This window comes from Ostrea edulis, chromosome 4 (assembly GCF_947568905.1).
Source record: "Ostrea edulis chromosome 4, xbOstEdul1.1, whole genome shotgun sequence".
NCBI classification, from domain to species: Eukaryota; Metazoa; Mollusca; class Bivalvia; order Ostreida; family Ostreidae; genus Ostrea; species Ostrea edulis.
The window spans coordinates 18,564,002-18,579,729 of record NC_079167.1 but is presented as its reverse complement, the minus strand read 5'-3'; the positions used below and the strand labels follow the sequence as shown (position 1 = coordinate 18,579,729).

Genomic DNA, 15,728 nt, shown 5'->3' with positions numbered 1-15,728 from the left:
ATGAGCTTGAGGCCCCTAGAGTCTTTCAGTTGTAGATTGCGGTCATTAAATCTATCAAATGAGATGTAATTTATTCTTATATGCAATATGCATGGTTTAATAAAGAGTTTAAGAAGATACCCCGCATCTCTATACTGGCTACAAGGGGGGGGGGGTCCTTTTCTAGTTCTGGGGCGGACATTTTGTGATGGTATGCCCACTATGTTCCTTTGAATTGGTTGTAGGGGCTGGTATTTTGTGATTGTATACTGCATGGTTGTAGCGGCGGATATTTTGTGATTTTATACTGCATGGTTGTAGGGACGGATATTTTGTGATTTTATACTGCAAGGTTGTAGGGGTGGATATTTTGTGATTTTATTCTGGTTGAAGGGATGAACATTTGTGAATGCGTTCCCTTTTCAATATGTAGGCATTTTTATAATAAACTTGTGGTGTGCATATTTTTTATTCTATAAAGCAGTCATACCGATACCGGGTACAAAACATAAGAGGATCATGAACCACAATGCTCACCTGGTTCAATTAGCTTGTATGATAGCAACCTTAACCCCGTGGATCATGGTCTGAGAAATCTTAACTCTACACTATGTGAGGATGCGTACAAATGAATTATAGCACTCCTCTTTCATGCGATATTCCTCATGAGCGTTCGTGACAGGAAGAGTCTATGTGATGTTCCCATTTGTCAATTGTGACAGGAAGAATCTAATAAAAATTGAAGATAATACACAGTGATCAATCTCGTAAGTTCTATAAAAAATACAAAATTCAAAGTGGATCAAACACAGACCCCTGTACACAGCAGAGGTGGGTTCGAGTGTCTATCAGGAGTAAGTATCCCCCGTTGACCGGCCGGTCACACCCATCGTGAGTCCTATATCTTGATCAGGTAAAGGGGGTATTCCGTAGTCAAATTCAGTATGTAAAGAACGGTCCAATAATTGACACTATCTGTAATATATTTGAATAATTCCAATGTTATTTATTACAATTGTTTTGATTGAACAAAAATAAATCTAAACGAGAAATTATACATCAATAAATCCAAAAACGCTATGTATACATACGCGCCTGAAAACAAATAACATAGTGCGGGGAAACTATTCAAATTTTTGAAATTGATAATACAAGGAACGAATTGGAATTATAAGAATCAAACATTCTTTTTGAAGAATTTATCGATGTGTAAACTCTGGACATTTTACTCACAAACTTAACATAAAAGTGCTTCGCACTTTTATTCAGTTTGTGAGTAAAATGTCCAGAGTTTACACATCGATAAATTCTTCAAAAAGAATGTTTAATCCTATAATAAAGAAAATGAGACAGAACGTAATTTCTTGATTGCACTTTAACTGCCATAGTAGCGTGACCTTTGCGGACTCAGTTAGACGGTATGGGTAACTTTTATAGAGAATGTGTTGACAGTCGATAAATAACTGTTGAAGATTAGTGAGATTGCTCTTGAATAACGTGTGAATATATTTTATTGTCAAATAAAGTAGGTCATCATTTCTTAACTTAGACTGCCATCTCCCTAAAATTCTTATATCAGAAAAAATACATAAATGCGTAACATGGGGTTATACAAAAGAGATGTAGAGACTTTTCTTGTGCTCTTCGTTGACAATCTCAGTTCATTCTGTGGAATATAAACTAAAATGCGCACGTAGGAGGGTTTGACTAATATCAGTCAGTATTGATTTCAACCATAATTCAACATGACGTGAACCAATCCAATACCCATTCAAATCGGAAAGAAAAATTAACGTGATCCACGTTAAAAATATTTATGGGAACCCATTGGAAACTTTTGATATACATTGGTAGTGTAGTCTGTAACGTTTCAGAAAAGCCCGTGTGAATCGGTTGCATGAAGTTAACATATGGTAACAGTGCTAAATATTAATTTACTCCTACAGTGAAATAAACATATACATATCTGTATATTTACATTTCCAATAGTTTTGCTTTCTTTATCTTTATCAGTTGTAATGATAGTTTTTTTCCCCTCGTGAATGCGAACAATGTGCGTATGAATCTTGCTAAATAGTGCGACTATTCTAACAACAGAAATCATGACAGTCAAATATAATTGTATATTGAAAATACATGAACAGCGACGCTTCACATCAGCATAGTTTTCATCAAGCGCTAACGATATCTGCACAGAGGTATATTTCTTTATCAAAAAATAAAGGGGGGGGGGGTATGTTCGTCGTCCTTCAATTAGCAAACATGCTAAATTATGTGACATTCTTTTCCTGCTCACAAAAAGGAGGATGATTCGGTGTAATTTTCTGTTTCATAACAGGACGATGACGCCGTGTTAATTAGAATTGATTACACGAACACAAGTTTACACGACAAACCATTTTCCCCCTCCCTTTCTTCCTTTTTTAATGCATATTAGGGCACTGTACAGAAAACGCAGGATCAGACGTGATAATCACTTTCCGTCCGTTTATTAATTATGGTTATATAACGTAGCTGGCTTCTCCGGCATTTAACTTACGAATCATATCTTCATTATTTAAAAGTGGACAATGTTTGACGATGACGTATATATAATATAATGTACATGTGTTTTGTCTCGGACTGGAATGACGCTAATATTTAAAATCAAACAGCAACACTATCATCGTCGCACGGTTTTGAGTTCACTCACGATGATGGAGAGAACGATTAGAGGCATCCTTGGGTAACCGACGATGACCGGCAACATGGCGTCCGGAATATCGTCTTTTTAATATTGTATTTCTTTCTTATACATATCTATATATCATTGTATTGATTCTCGAAATTAGGTTTGTTTTATACTGGTATGGGTGGCAGAAATACATTAAAACTATACATGTCAGGTACACTTTTAATGGCTTTCTGTTACCTATACTGTATGCACAAAACCCAGAATGGAAGGATGGAAACAAGATCAGACATGTATATCACATATATATCACTGAAAACCAATTGATGTGACTACTTCTTCAAAGCGGGGATGTAGAAAAAAAAGATTTAGGTGAAATAGGAGGAAAAGCTGAAAGGAAAGGTAACGCTTAGTGCAATACATGTACTAGATATTGTACATGTAATAAGCATTAGGTTAACTTATGTCATAAAGTGTGTACTGCGTATTCCCACTTTTTGAAACCTGAAGATATCGGATAATAAGATTAGTGTTATATGATATTAATATGACAAAGACGACGAAATGAAAATAATAAATTGATGTAAATTTCATTCGTCCAAAGAAACGGTTTTCATAGCAATGTACTCAGCCCTTCAAAAAGACAGCTCCAGCCACCACCCTACCCCCATATAATGTGTCATTTTAGTATTGACCTTTAACCTTGTGGCCCAAGATAGGTTATGAACTTTGAAGGACATTGATTGATTGATTGAATATTGTTTACCGTCCCTCTCGAGAACATTTCACTCATATGGAGACGTCACCACTGCCGGTGAAGGTCTGCAAAATTTAGGCCTATGCTCGGCGCTTACGGCCATTGAGCAGGGAGGGATCTTTATCGTGCCACACCTGCTGTGACACGGGACCTTGGTCTTTAAAACAATCGCGATTCCTTGTTCTTCATATATACTGTGTTATTTTTTTTTTTACCATACACTTGAAAATGATATTTGCCCAGATTTAAATTCACCCAAAGTTGTTTTATGGTTTTTAAAAGTAATGAAGGAATTCATAGTTGCCTAATTTTTTAATTGACTTATTTATAATAAAAGCAAAATGGGCAGGAACAAAACAGGGATGAAGTTAACCTTGTAATACGGTAGTTTTTTACCAAATTAAGAGGGCCACACTGCTCACCTGGGCAGCAGTTCCTTGCAATAAACAAGCTTGAACAAAACTATCATTATACAAGCAGCTTGGTTCAGAATTTTTTTTGTAAAGGTAACTGTTAAGAATTCATTTATTATCAAACTTAATTATTAAACTTGACTACAAATTCAGTAATTACCATATGCTCTTTTAGACGGGTATGGCTTTCCATATTAACAAATTTCATCTAAGGATGCTTTGTGCCATTTAGTTTGGTCTCCTTCGCATGTAAAATTTTGATCCCTTATTGTGGCCCCACCTTAACCCCAGGTGTCATGATTTTTACAGACTTGAATTTCCACTTTTTCAGGAAGCTTGAATTTCAGCTCTTCTGGTCCAATGGTTCTTGAGAAGATTTTTGAATGACCCACCCTATTTTTGCATTTTTGTGATTATCTCCCTTTGAAGGGGACATGGCTCTTTATCTGGACAAACTTGAATTCCCTTCACCCAAGGGTGATTTGTACCAAGGTTTGGTTGAAATTGGGTCCGGTGGTTCTGGAGAAGAAGATGAAAATATGAAGTTTACGGCATCGACGAACAACGGAAAATATTGATCAGAAAAGCTCACTTGAGTCTTCGGCTCAGGTGAGATAAAAATCGATGTTTGGGTTTCGCCTTTTTTCCCCCTGCATATTCGGGTTGTAATTAGTAAAATTATTAAATAAAGTTTTAGGGACTTGTTAATTCCCTATGATGTTCAAAAGTTGTTGTATGCATCCCTTCCTTTCACAAGTCTACGAACTTTTTACCCACTGTATCTGACATAATTGAGAAATGGAAGGCAAAAAATAAGACACCATGCGGTGAAATTTTACTGCTATAAACATAAATTCAGTGCCCATGTTCATCATTATTGTAAAGATAAAAAAAAAAAAGTTTGTTCGTAGCTAGTGTCGTTAATTTCCTGCAATCACTTTATATAATTGCGTCATGTTTATAACAGGTCCCTCGCGCTAATGGATTAGCAACCCATTAGGGGTGCGTGATAAGTGGTCCGTGATGGACGCCGTCCTCATTACGGCGCGGCGGGGAGACCGTGAGTCACGTTTACACCGGGGTGAGTTGTTTTAACAACGGAACACATTATTGTTATATACTTCAGTACTACGACTTCGCCATGGCCAGCAGAAGCACTCAGGTAACACCGCCGTATTTAGAAACGCAATACATTTTTTTTGGTGTTTTTTTTTCTATAATGTTTAACATTTTTCTCTGTACAAATGAGGCGTCTCTTTTTATATTTGTCATTGGAACTTAAATATATTATCTCACCTAATAGTAATAAGACCAATGCATGATTTCTAGTCACACAATTTTCTAATTTATAAAAAGTCGCACACTTTTCAGGCTTGACAGTGCATTACATGTACATGTACTTTTGAAGTGTTAGTTTTTATCATATTGGACTTGTTAATTCCCTAAAAGAGGGCTGGTATCCTATGATAGAAAACTACAACAAAGGGGACCTCTCTACACACTGTACATTATACGCTCCGGTCGTCCAGAAAAGTATTTCTCATTATAACGTATAAAAGATCCCTAATGAACGGGTATCCGTGACCATGGAAACAAAGCCCAGTTAGTGTGTTGAACAATATTGAATGAAATATTGTAAACTTAATTAAAGTAAAATAACTACGGAGCCCCCCCCCCCCCCCCCCCCCCCCTATTGAACAATAATGAAGAAATGAAATATTGTAAATTTAAAGTATGATAAGTACATGTACGGGCCGCCACTACAATTTTTCATAGGTCTCTTGAGTCACTAACATATTGCAATTTATTTTTGTCCATCATTGTACTTTGGATTTTTAATATTTTCAACTTTTGGTCAAATACTACAAGGTAAGAAATTATAATTTGAATTTCTTGGTGCCCCCCCCCCCCTCCCCCCACTCTCCGACCGGGGAGTGGTGCCAATCTTAAACATTGATACATGTGATGGAACCTTTCCAAATATTTTTTTTTTTCATGTAGCTACGCATAATTATGGTAAACAAAGGGATCTCTTCCAAAATTGTGAAATTCATGACCCCTCGGTCGATAACGAAGGTCAATACCACACACAATTAAAGTGAATTATTTCCCTGAAAACCTTCACTTCTGGACCTCAGATGATCAAAATTATGAAATTGTTTGAAAGTTTTTCATTATGTACTAGTATTTATTAAAGTGACCGTTAAGGTCCATTGACCTTATAAATTCATATATACATGTACTTAGTTGTATAAATCACGATGTGTATCAAAATGTCCATGCTTAATCATGAATTTCCCTAGAGAAAAAAACCCTGCTACTCATTTTTACAGCTTCACGGTAAGATCAATATTACACGTGTATATAACACCCTAATCTCATTACGAAAATGGAAAATAAATCAAATATTTGAACTGCGCAATTCTGAAGTTAAGCATCTAGGTGTTAATTTCTCTCTGTCATATAGGGAGCCAGTACTCTTCATCCGAGATGTTACGATGCAGCCCTCTGTTCCGAGCTAGATCGGAAGTACATTTGTCCAGTCTGTCTGTCCGCTCTTCACGAACCTATGCAGACATCCTGCGGCCACAGATTCTGTAGAAGCTGCATTTTGGGTGTCATTAAGTATGTATAAGATTATCGAGCCAAAGATAAAAAAAAAAAGTACGGTTTCTGAAAAAAAATGCATAGTCTTGTACACGATAAGGTTAAGTATACTTTTCGATCACAGATTTTAAAATATCTCGAAATATTTTCATTGCAGTGATTTTTTATACCAAAAATTCTAACATGAACCAAGAAATCGTATTATCAATATTTTATCGATATTGACATTTCTGATATTTGAAAAAATCTTGATATTCCGGCTTGATCAGAGAGAGAGAGAGGGGGGGAGAGGAGAGAGAGAGGAGAGAGAAAGAGAGAGACCCCAAAACCCAATTCTTCTTTAAATTCTGCCTGACAGTTTCAACTGAAAGGAAGAAACATTTAAATAGCATTTCCGGGGTTGTCGTCCCTTGTTGAGGAATTTGAAACCTTTGCAATTTGTGGTGAATTAGACTTTGAAAAAAAAAATGTATTTCAGAAGTATAGAAACAATTAGGTGAAAATAGATGAGCAATTTCAATTTTATCTCTTTTGAATATCTTAGAAATATTTGTCAGGCAAAACTGCGAAAATTAGTTAGGGGGGAGGGGGGGGGGTAATTTTCATGAAATTATTCCCATACTATATATGTAATGTAACTATGTATTTTACAGAGGTTGTCTTTCTGCGTTGTTATAACTAAGAGTAATTTGTTTCGTTACCCTCTGGATTTAATCTATTTGCCTCTTTTATTAGTCAAATCTCGTACGCATTCCTCTCATTTCCACCTACACGGAGATAGTATATTAACAAATTATCTATCATGTTACTGTGCATTGTACATTGAATTGAAATTTGTTTTCGCAGTAAATCGGTTTTCAATGCTCTTTAAAATCAAATAGCGATAATACCATGTGTTAGTTTCCTGCCCTCCACAAGATATATATATATATACCATATTACATGTACCTTATTATTTTCAGTGGAAGACCCCATGCCAAGTGTCCCGTGGATAATGTTGTCTTCAAATGCAGCACTGAGGTAACTATTCCTTTACAAACAGCGAAAGTCATTTTTAAAAGCATCGATCTAGGACAATCTGTCCTTCTGTCTGTTTAACGTTTAGGGGGTGGATCCAAGGGCATGGGGTGTGTGGATATCAGTGACAGTGTTTCATGAGCGCACCTTGTTTTTTCCAGTTATTTGAGGACAAAGCTTTCCAGAGAGAAGTTCTGTCTCAGACGGTGAAATGTGGGAATCAGAATGAAGGCTGTACATGGGCGGGAGAGCTCAGATCATACGAGGTCGAGATCAATCACCTGCTTCTCTTTATTAAACTTATATCCAGTGACAGTGGCGGATCCAGATTTTTTTTAAAAAGGGGTTCAACACAATATGGTACCTTTGCCGCCCGAAGGGTGGTGCAGATATAATGCAAATAGACTGAAAATGATCTTTCTTGTGCAAAAATTCCAACCACGTAGTCTTAGATCCGCCACTGATTAATCACTGCTTTACGAGATAAGAATATATGTAATTAACCAGCTTTTTATTTTGTGTCGTGGTTTACAGGAACACGAGAGCCAATGCTTGTACATCTCCGTTCCCTGTGACAACGGATGTGGCGTCTCCCTCCCCCGTCACGCGCTGACGGAGCACGAGGAAACCTGCGAACGCCGGCATGTCAACTGCCAGCACTGCAACTTGCACATCCCCTTCACAGATCTTACGGTATCAATATTATTTTTTTTATTTTTTTTTTGTTTGCATTTTTCCATTGAAATATATATGCATATATATATTTCACCGGAATGTGATACCAATGGAATTTTACATTTCACAATCACCACCCACTCAAACATTCACACACAAACAGTTCATGCATAACATTTTAGGTAACTTAGAGGTTTTAGATATCTTGAGAAAAGAGCTCTTGCATGGTAGTAAGTGTTCATATTTAAAGTCAAAATGTAATACTATAGTATACAGTGAACAAAATATATATAGTACATATATATACTTATACAAAATAATTAGATTTTACATTATTGTGATTCAATTTTTTTTTTTTCAGTTTGTCCGTATTGATTTTCAATGTCAGACAGTATAAAATTACGTATCGATAAGTCCCTTTCAATACAGTATTTTGTGAAGGAGCTCGAAAGTAAACCACACGAGGTTGGAATGTTAGTTTTACATAAGCATGAGGAAATATACTGCTTAGCATACATCTTAATAAAGATTTCAAGTCTACTGTATCAATATTCTAGCTATGCGGTGAAGGGATGGTTTCAAAAAGAAAAGAACTCCTCTGTAAGTCGTTTGGCGAGATTTGATTTGACTGTGATATTTTGACTAACGCCTACATCTAGGTGTAACCGTCAGTCAAAATTATTCCAATCCAGCCAAAGATCGCCCATGTTACTGTCAATCATATCTTGCACCGGGGCTTAGAAATACGTCTTCCCTTATACAAGTATATAATTATTGAGTGCAACAACCAGAAACGATGTACCAACCATGGGACTCGTTTCAGCAAGGGAGGGGCGCAACGCAGGAAATATGAGGGTTGCATGCGTTTAGGACTGCAGTGGGCCCAGAACAAGCTCAACAACGAAAACCGATTCTTGGTCGGAAACCGTCAGACTTTGAAAAAAGGCCATGATAATTGAAAGTCGTCCAAGAATCGATTTTAGTTGCAGAAATTCCTCCGCAATATCTGCCTCTTGGTCGGTCTTTTGTCTGCTGAATTTCAATCTACGAGTATATCAGCAATGTATACTGCAAAGAACGGTGTTGCTAGAAGTCTCACTATGGGGGAGGGGGCACAGGACTCGCTCTATAACACTGGTAATCAGCTCTGCTGTGATACGCATCGCCAGGACCCAAATTTTACATCTTTAAAGATTCATCTAAAAGCTCCCGTTACAGAATGACTTACGTATCATCGTATGCTAAACCTGCAGTACCCAGACAATGGAAAATATATCCGACATTCAGTTGATCCTCAAACACGTTTAAGACAACAAATGCATTAGGAAATTGATTTTCATGAATTTCCTGGCATTTTTGCACTTTCCTTTCAGAAACACCAGGTGCTGGCTTGTCAGAATCTGCCCGTGCAGTGCACACTGTGTGGTCAGACGGGGATTTGTAGGAAGGACATTTCGGCCCATATCGACATAACCATAGGAGACTGTCCCCTCATCGTCGTGCCCTGTCAGTACGCATCATTCGGGTGTCAGTTTCAGGTACCACGTTCTACTTCTACTCAAACTTTAAACATTCCTCTGATTTAATTTGATCTTTCTTTCTGAAATTCCATTCGGGATACAAAATAAATGTGATTTTTATTCATAAAAACACACAATTGCTTTATAGTATTTTCCTCCAGATTTACAGGGGGTTGCGCCCCCTCCCCGCCTTTTAATTGAAATTTTGTTAACAACAAGTCATTTTTAAAAAATCATTTTTGGGTCTGCTGCAATCCCCACCCTGATACCTGCAGAGGAAAAATACTATCTGGGTCGCACCCCTTTATTTTCTGAATCCGGCACTACTCCAGCTTTGGTGCGAATTCATGCACTATACTGCAATGTGTTGATTTTCCACCCCAATGAACAAATTGTGCGTTTATTTACCATTCTAACACGGTTATTGCAAAGATCAAGGGAATGCCGCGGTCATTATTCTGCGATATACCTTCATACGTAATAACCGATTGTGAGAAAATCGATACACATCTCGCTTGCACTTAGCTTTGTATTTAGCTAATACAATAATAAAGTAAATAATTGATAATTCAATTCTATAATCATAAAAATCAATCGATATAAGTTGCAAAACAAATTTATAAATGACTGAAGAACATTTGTCATTCAGTATAAATCGGTTCCAGGTTAGAAAAGGTCCTCTGTACCCCTTGCTTGTCGTAAGAGGCGATTAAATGGGGCGGCCCTTCGGATGAGACCGCAAAAACCGAGGCCCTGTGTCACAGCAGGTGTTGCAGGATTAAGATACATCCCTGCTCAATGGCCGTAAGCGCTGAGCATTGGCCTAAATTTTGCACCCCTTCACCGGCAATGGTGACGTATCCATATGAGTGAAAAATTCTCGAGTGGTACGTAAAACACTATATAATCAATCAATTGTCTGTATTCCGAGATCGATCAATACCCATGTAAAAAAACAACAACAACAACAACAACAAAAAACCATGTCGATGCATGTGCACAAAATCAAACTAAATACTTGAAAAAAATTTCAAAATAGATCTTGTCTACCCTACGATCACACCTTTTTCGTCAGCAAACTGTCCGTTTCGGTGACCTAATTCGTAGTTGTATAGCTAAATGGTCAGCTGTATATTTATGGGATTTATTAGTTCTTGTTTTCGTGTATATTGTAGGATAACCTCCTTGGTCTCAAAATGTTGTTTGAAGTATAAAAGACGAGGCGTTAGATATTTCAAATCATTTCTCAACCTTGGAGTTTATTCTGCAATTAACACGAAAATGCAGTCTTTATTTCTTGATTCATGAATTGATTTATCACTTCTCTGTTCATTTTTTAAAGGACAAGCGGCGTGACATGATTGACCATTACCGAGAAGCAGCCAATCACCACATTCTTCTATTGGTCAGAAACGTCTCCGACCAGGAGCAGCGGATCTCCGCGCTAGAGAGACAACTGGAACAGATTCATCTGGAACAGGAAGTCCAAAAGCAGCGGATCAACGCGGTGTCAGAATAGAACAGGAAGTCCAAAAGCAGCGGATCAACTCGGTGTCAGAATAGAACAGGAAGTCCAGAAGCTGCGCCCTCAGCGGATCAACGCGTCGTCTGATTAGGACTAATGTGAACCCTTGGTGCTTGAATGATTTCCTTAGGAGGGGAGGGATGAACAATGGGAGGACTATATCTCCCTCCTTTAGCCCCCCCCCCCCCCCCCCCGTCCGCTCTTTTCCCTTTTTACCCTGTTTTTAAGAGTTCATCGATGATAGAATCGACATTTACCATTTGTGGGAGTTATCCAGAATTAAAGACCTTTTATCTATTTCAATCTGTATCCTATTTTAGCTGTTTGTGTGCTTTTATGAATAAATGTTGTTTTTTTTAGATCGCGTGTTTTAGTGACAAGCTTTTACCGCGAACAAGTTGCTGCATCATGATGATCCAATAACTATCGAGCGCCAGATTAATAATTGAAGATATCATCAATTCAATTATTTTGCGCGCACCAATCATTGTTTTCATCGACTGAATTAATGCATGCTTCAACTGAATGTGACAGAGCAATAATTGACTTGATGCGCGCATTCATTCAATTGATGAGAGCAAAAATTGATTTGATTATTCTCATCGATTCAATTAATGCATGCATAGATGTGGTGGAATTATTGATCATAAAATTTAATTTGGAGCTGGGTAAAAATGATTTTAGGATCTCTTTTAACTGAAGATATTTTTAATGATTTACAACGATTTTGTAGAAGGAATTAATGCGCGCATCAATTCTTTTAAAGAGAGCAACAATTCAATTAAAGAGATCATTAATTCAATTGTGATGTGTTGAATTGAAGAAATCTCCAATTAGATAGTTGTTTGTGGAGCGCCAAAACATAAACTCAAGTAGTTGAAATTATCTTTGATTATTTTAAGATAGATATTGCGCGCAATAATTTAATTTATGTTCGCGTGAAATCAATTGATGAGAGCAATAGTTGATTTGATGAGCACGTCAATTCATGTATTGTTCTCATCAATTTATTCATGCTTGCATCAATGTGGTGGAATTATTGCTCGTAAAATTTAAGTTGGAGTTAGTAATAAATGATTTGATATCTTTAATTCAATTGAAGATATTTTTGATTATTTACAACGCTTTTATATACGGAAATAACGCGCGCATCAGTTCTTTCAGAGAGAGAGAGAGAGCAACAATTCAATTAAAGAATGAATTCAGTTGTGGATAATTATGTTATATTGAAGATATCTCTAATCATATAGTTGCTCTCTCTATAAAAGAATTATTGCGCGCATCAATTGAATTTTAAAATGATATCATTAAATCAATTGAAGAAAGCAATAATTCAATTATATTATAGGACCCCTATTGATTTTCAGGTCAAAGGTTAATTCACTTTGGACATAGAAAGATACTGTCCGCTCAGCATCTAGAGAACCCTTTGCTTGATAGAAGTTAAACTTAGCACAACCTACATTGTGGGGAGTAGATGACTCCTATTGATTTTGAGGTCATATAGTTAAAGGTCAAGGGTAAAACTGGATATATAAGAATATACTGACCACTCAATGTCTTGAGAACAGATTTCAAACTTAGTATACAGGTATATCTTTTAAGAGGAGTAGATGACCCCTATTGATTTTGATGTCAAATGTCAAGGGTACTGGACATAGGAAGATACTGTCCACTCAATATCTTGGGAACTCTTTGTTCGACAGACATCAAACTTATTACACTATTGCATCTTAAGAAGTAGAGAACACCTATTGATTTTGAAGTCACATGGTCAGTGGTCATACTAAACACAAGAAAATAATGTCCGCTCAATATCTTGAAAACCCTTTGCTTGACATATGTCGAATTGGTTCACTGGTACATTGTGAGGAGTGGATGACCGCTATTGATTTTCAAGTCGCAAGGTCAAAGGTCAAGGTTAATACTGGATATAAGAAAATAATGTAGCTCAATATCTTGAGAACCCTTTGTTAAAGAGACATAAAACTTGGTACATTGTGAGGAATACATGACCGCTATTAATTTTGAGGTCACATAGTCAATGGTAATTTGGACATAAGAAGATACTGTCCACTCAAAATCTTGAGAACCCTTTGCTTGACAGACATCAATCTTGGTACACTGGTATATCATAAGTAGATGACCCCTTTAAAATGGTCAGAGGTCAAACTGGACATTGTAATATATTGTCTCCTATATTTTAAGAATCATTTGCTTGATTGACACCAAACTTGGTACACCATAAGGAGTAGATTAACCATATTGATTTTTAGGTCACATGGTCAATCAACTCTGGACATAGAAAGATAAATGTCTGCTTTATATCTTGAATTAGTTTGGCACTACTATCAATTAAATGATGCAGGTGTATAACCCTTTTCAATTTTGCACCACTGGGGGGGGGGGGGGGGGATATATCTTTTACAAACATTTCTTGTTATGTCTCCGAACACAAAGTGTCGGAGACATATTGTTTTTGCTCCGTTTCTTATTATTCTTATTCTTTTCTTCTTATTTTTCCTCTTCTTTAGTGAGAAATTTGTCCGACCGATTTCGTGAAAGTGCTTCGACAGATCCACTTCAAACTTTGTGAGCTGATAGGGGGTCACTAGGAGGGGTGCATTCAACTTTTCAAAATGGCCGCCGTTTCAAGATGGCGGCCAAAAAACGTCAAAAACTCAAGGTTGTCGGATTTCAACCAAATTCGATTTCTAGGGTAACATGGTCACCCCGAGTCCATTTCCACCATCAAAATTTTTTTTTGAGCCGCCATTTTCAAAATGGCCGCCATATACCGAAATATTTCAAAGTATTAAAATCTCTACAACATTTGGGTTCTGGGGTAAATGGAGGGTCCACAATTCATTTCTTTCATCAGTACTTCCTTCCAATCAATTTTCAAATGTTTCAAAATGGCCGCCATTGAAGAAAATGGCCGCCAAAAATCAAGTCCGTTGGATTTCAACCAAATTCAGTTTTTAGGGTTTTTTGAGAATCCTGAGTGCATATCTGACATCAAAAAGCATTTCTGACATGGGGAAGTGTTCGGAGACATTTGTGTTGGCATCCCAACACAGTTATAGCTCGTTTATTTTGTTATTACATTTTACACTCTCAAAATTACTTTTTTGTAAATCTTTTGTCACAGTGGTTAGTTACTCCACACATTCCCCATATAAAGCCAAAACCTACCCCTGGGGTATTGATCTAATCAAACTTGAATCTGCAACCTAAATATGCTTGCATATTAATATGACTAATCTTGGTCCTGCTTAATAAGACTTTTTTTTGTTTTTTAATAAGACTTTTTTGATTGTACTACTTGAGGATGATTGCATTTTAATATGACGAAGCATGGCCCTGCTGTTCTTAAAAAAAAATAGTTCACATATATTGCCATGTAAACCTTCAATCCCATATAGTTGTGGCCCACCCTACCCTCCGGAGCCATGATTTGAATAAACTGGAATTTGCATTACCTGAATACGCTAGTCCATCAACATGACTAATCATAATCTAGAGGTTCATGAGAATAGCTCTAAATATAATCCCAAGTAAAACTTTTATCAGGGGCCCCTGTTGTGGCCCATCCCTGGGGATCACAAATTGAACAAGCTTGAATCTGCACTTTCTGATCAGTGATGATGCTTGCATATTCATTTTACTTATCACAGCCCTGCTGTTCTCTCGAGGATTTTTTATATACATTGTATCCCCATGTAAAACTTTAATTCCCTTTTGTAGCCCCATCCAACCCCTGGGGGGCCATGGTTTGAACAAACTTGAATCTGTACTACCTGGAGATGCTTGCATATTAATTCATTTCCTATATATCCCCATGTAAAACTTCAGTTTCACCCTACCTCTGGGAGCCAAGATTTGAATCTTCTTTATGTCTGGAAGCTCCCACACAAGTTTCATCTTTTCTGGCCCATTGATTCTTGAGAAGATCCATAAATGACCCACCCTATCTGTTGTCTTTTATTGATTATCTCCCTTTGGAAGGAGAATTGGCCCCTTCATTTGAAAAACAACAACAAACAAGAGGCCCACAGGCCTTATCGGTCACCTGAATACTAGTGAAAAAGTATCACTACTCCCACAAGGTATGAAATCTATAAAAAAAATTCCTGTTCTGAATATCTAAGCGAAATTCTAATGTTCATCAGCAACAGTATAAAACAAGATGTGTTCTTAAAACTTCACTGCCCTCAAAAGTGCATACACTGATGAAAAGCTTTAAATAATACATTATTAACATTAAAACTATATGTAAAATTAAAAAGATATGACTAATTTGGACCCATTCTAAAGTCATAACCCTGGGTTGTGAAATTCACAATTTTTTGTACATCCTTTTCTGCTTAATTCCTAAGTATGCATTTAGATTTTATACATTATCAGCAAACTTAAACATAAATACTAAGTTTGGCCCCACCCTAGGGTCAGAACATCTACTCTGGGGATCATTAAAATTACAATTTTGGTAAAGGACTTCTTGCTATATCCATTTAGTTTAAATAGCACTAAAGATGTTATATAAGTGTTTTACACAAAACAC

General features: G+C 36.9%; 1 protein-coding gene across 3 annotated transcripts; it reads left to right on the top strand.

The window, feature by feature from the left end:
* Positions 1-4,477: 4,477 nt before the first annotated feature.
* On the top strand, positions 4,478-11,523 carry LOC125670467 (TNF receptor-associated factor 6-B-like). 3 transcript variants are annotated; one of them, XM_056161238.1, is made up of 7 exons: positions 4,478-4,901; positions 6,288-6,445; positions 7,390-7,447; positions 7,606-7,710; positions 7,979-8,137; positions 9,493-9,657; positions 10,982-11,523. In XM_056161238.1, the coding sequence occupies exons 2-7, from the start codon at positions 6,390-6,392 to the stop codon at positions 11,156-11,158; spliced, it is 720 nt and encodes a 239-aa protein (XP_056017213.1). In that variant the 5' UTR covers positions 4,478-4,901; positions 6,288-6,389; the 3' UTR covers positions 11,159-11,523. The 3 variants fall into 3 exon arrangements, with proteins under 3 accessions (XP_056017213.1, XP_048761613.2, XP_048761614.2); XM_048905656.2 differs by having other exon boundaries at positions 4,478-4,982; XM_048905657.2 differs by lacking the exon at positions 7,606-7,710 and having other exon boundaries at positions 4,478-4,982.
* The last annotated feature ends 4,205 nt before the right edge of the window (positions 11,524-15,728 follow it).

What these genes read in the sequence shown, in the direction of transcription:
- LOC125670467 (XM_048905656.2), top strand. Translation starts at nt 4,962, where the DNA reads ATGGCCAGCAGAAGCACTCAG. An exon ending in TGGCCAGCAGAAGCACTCAG is followed by an intron (nt 4,983 to 6,287) that starts GTAACACCGCCG and finishes TCTGTCATATAG; the next exon opens with GGAGCCAGTACTCTTCATCC. An exon ending in TCCCCTTCACAGATCTTACG is followed by an intron (nt 8,138 to 9,492) that starts GTATCAATATTA and finishes CTTTCCTTTCAG; the next exon opens with AAACACCAGGTGCTGGCTTG.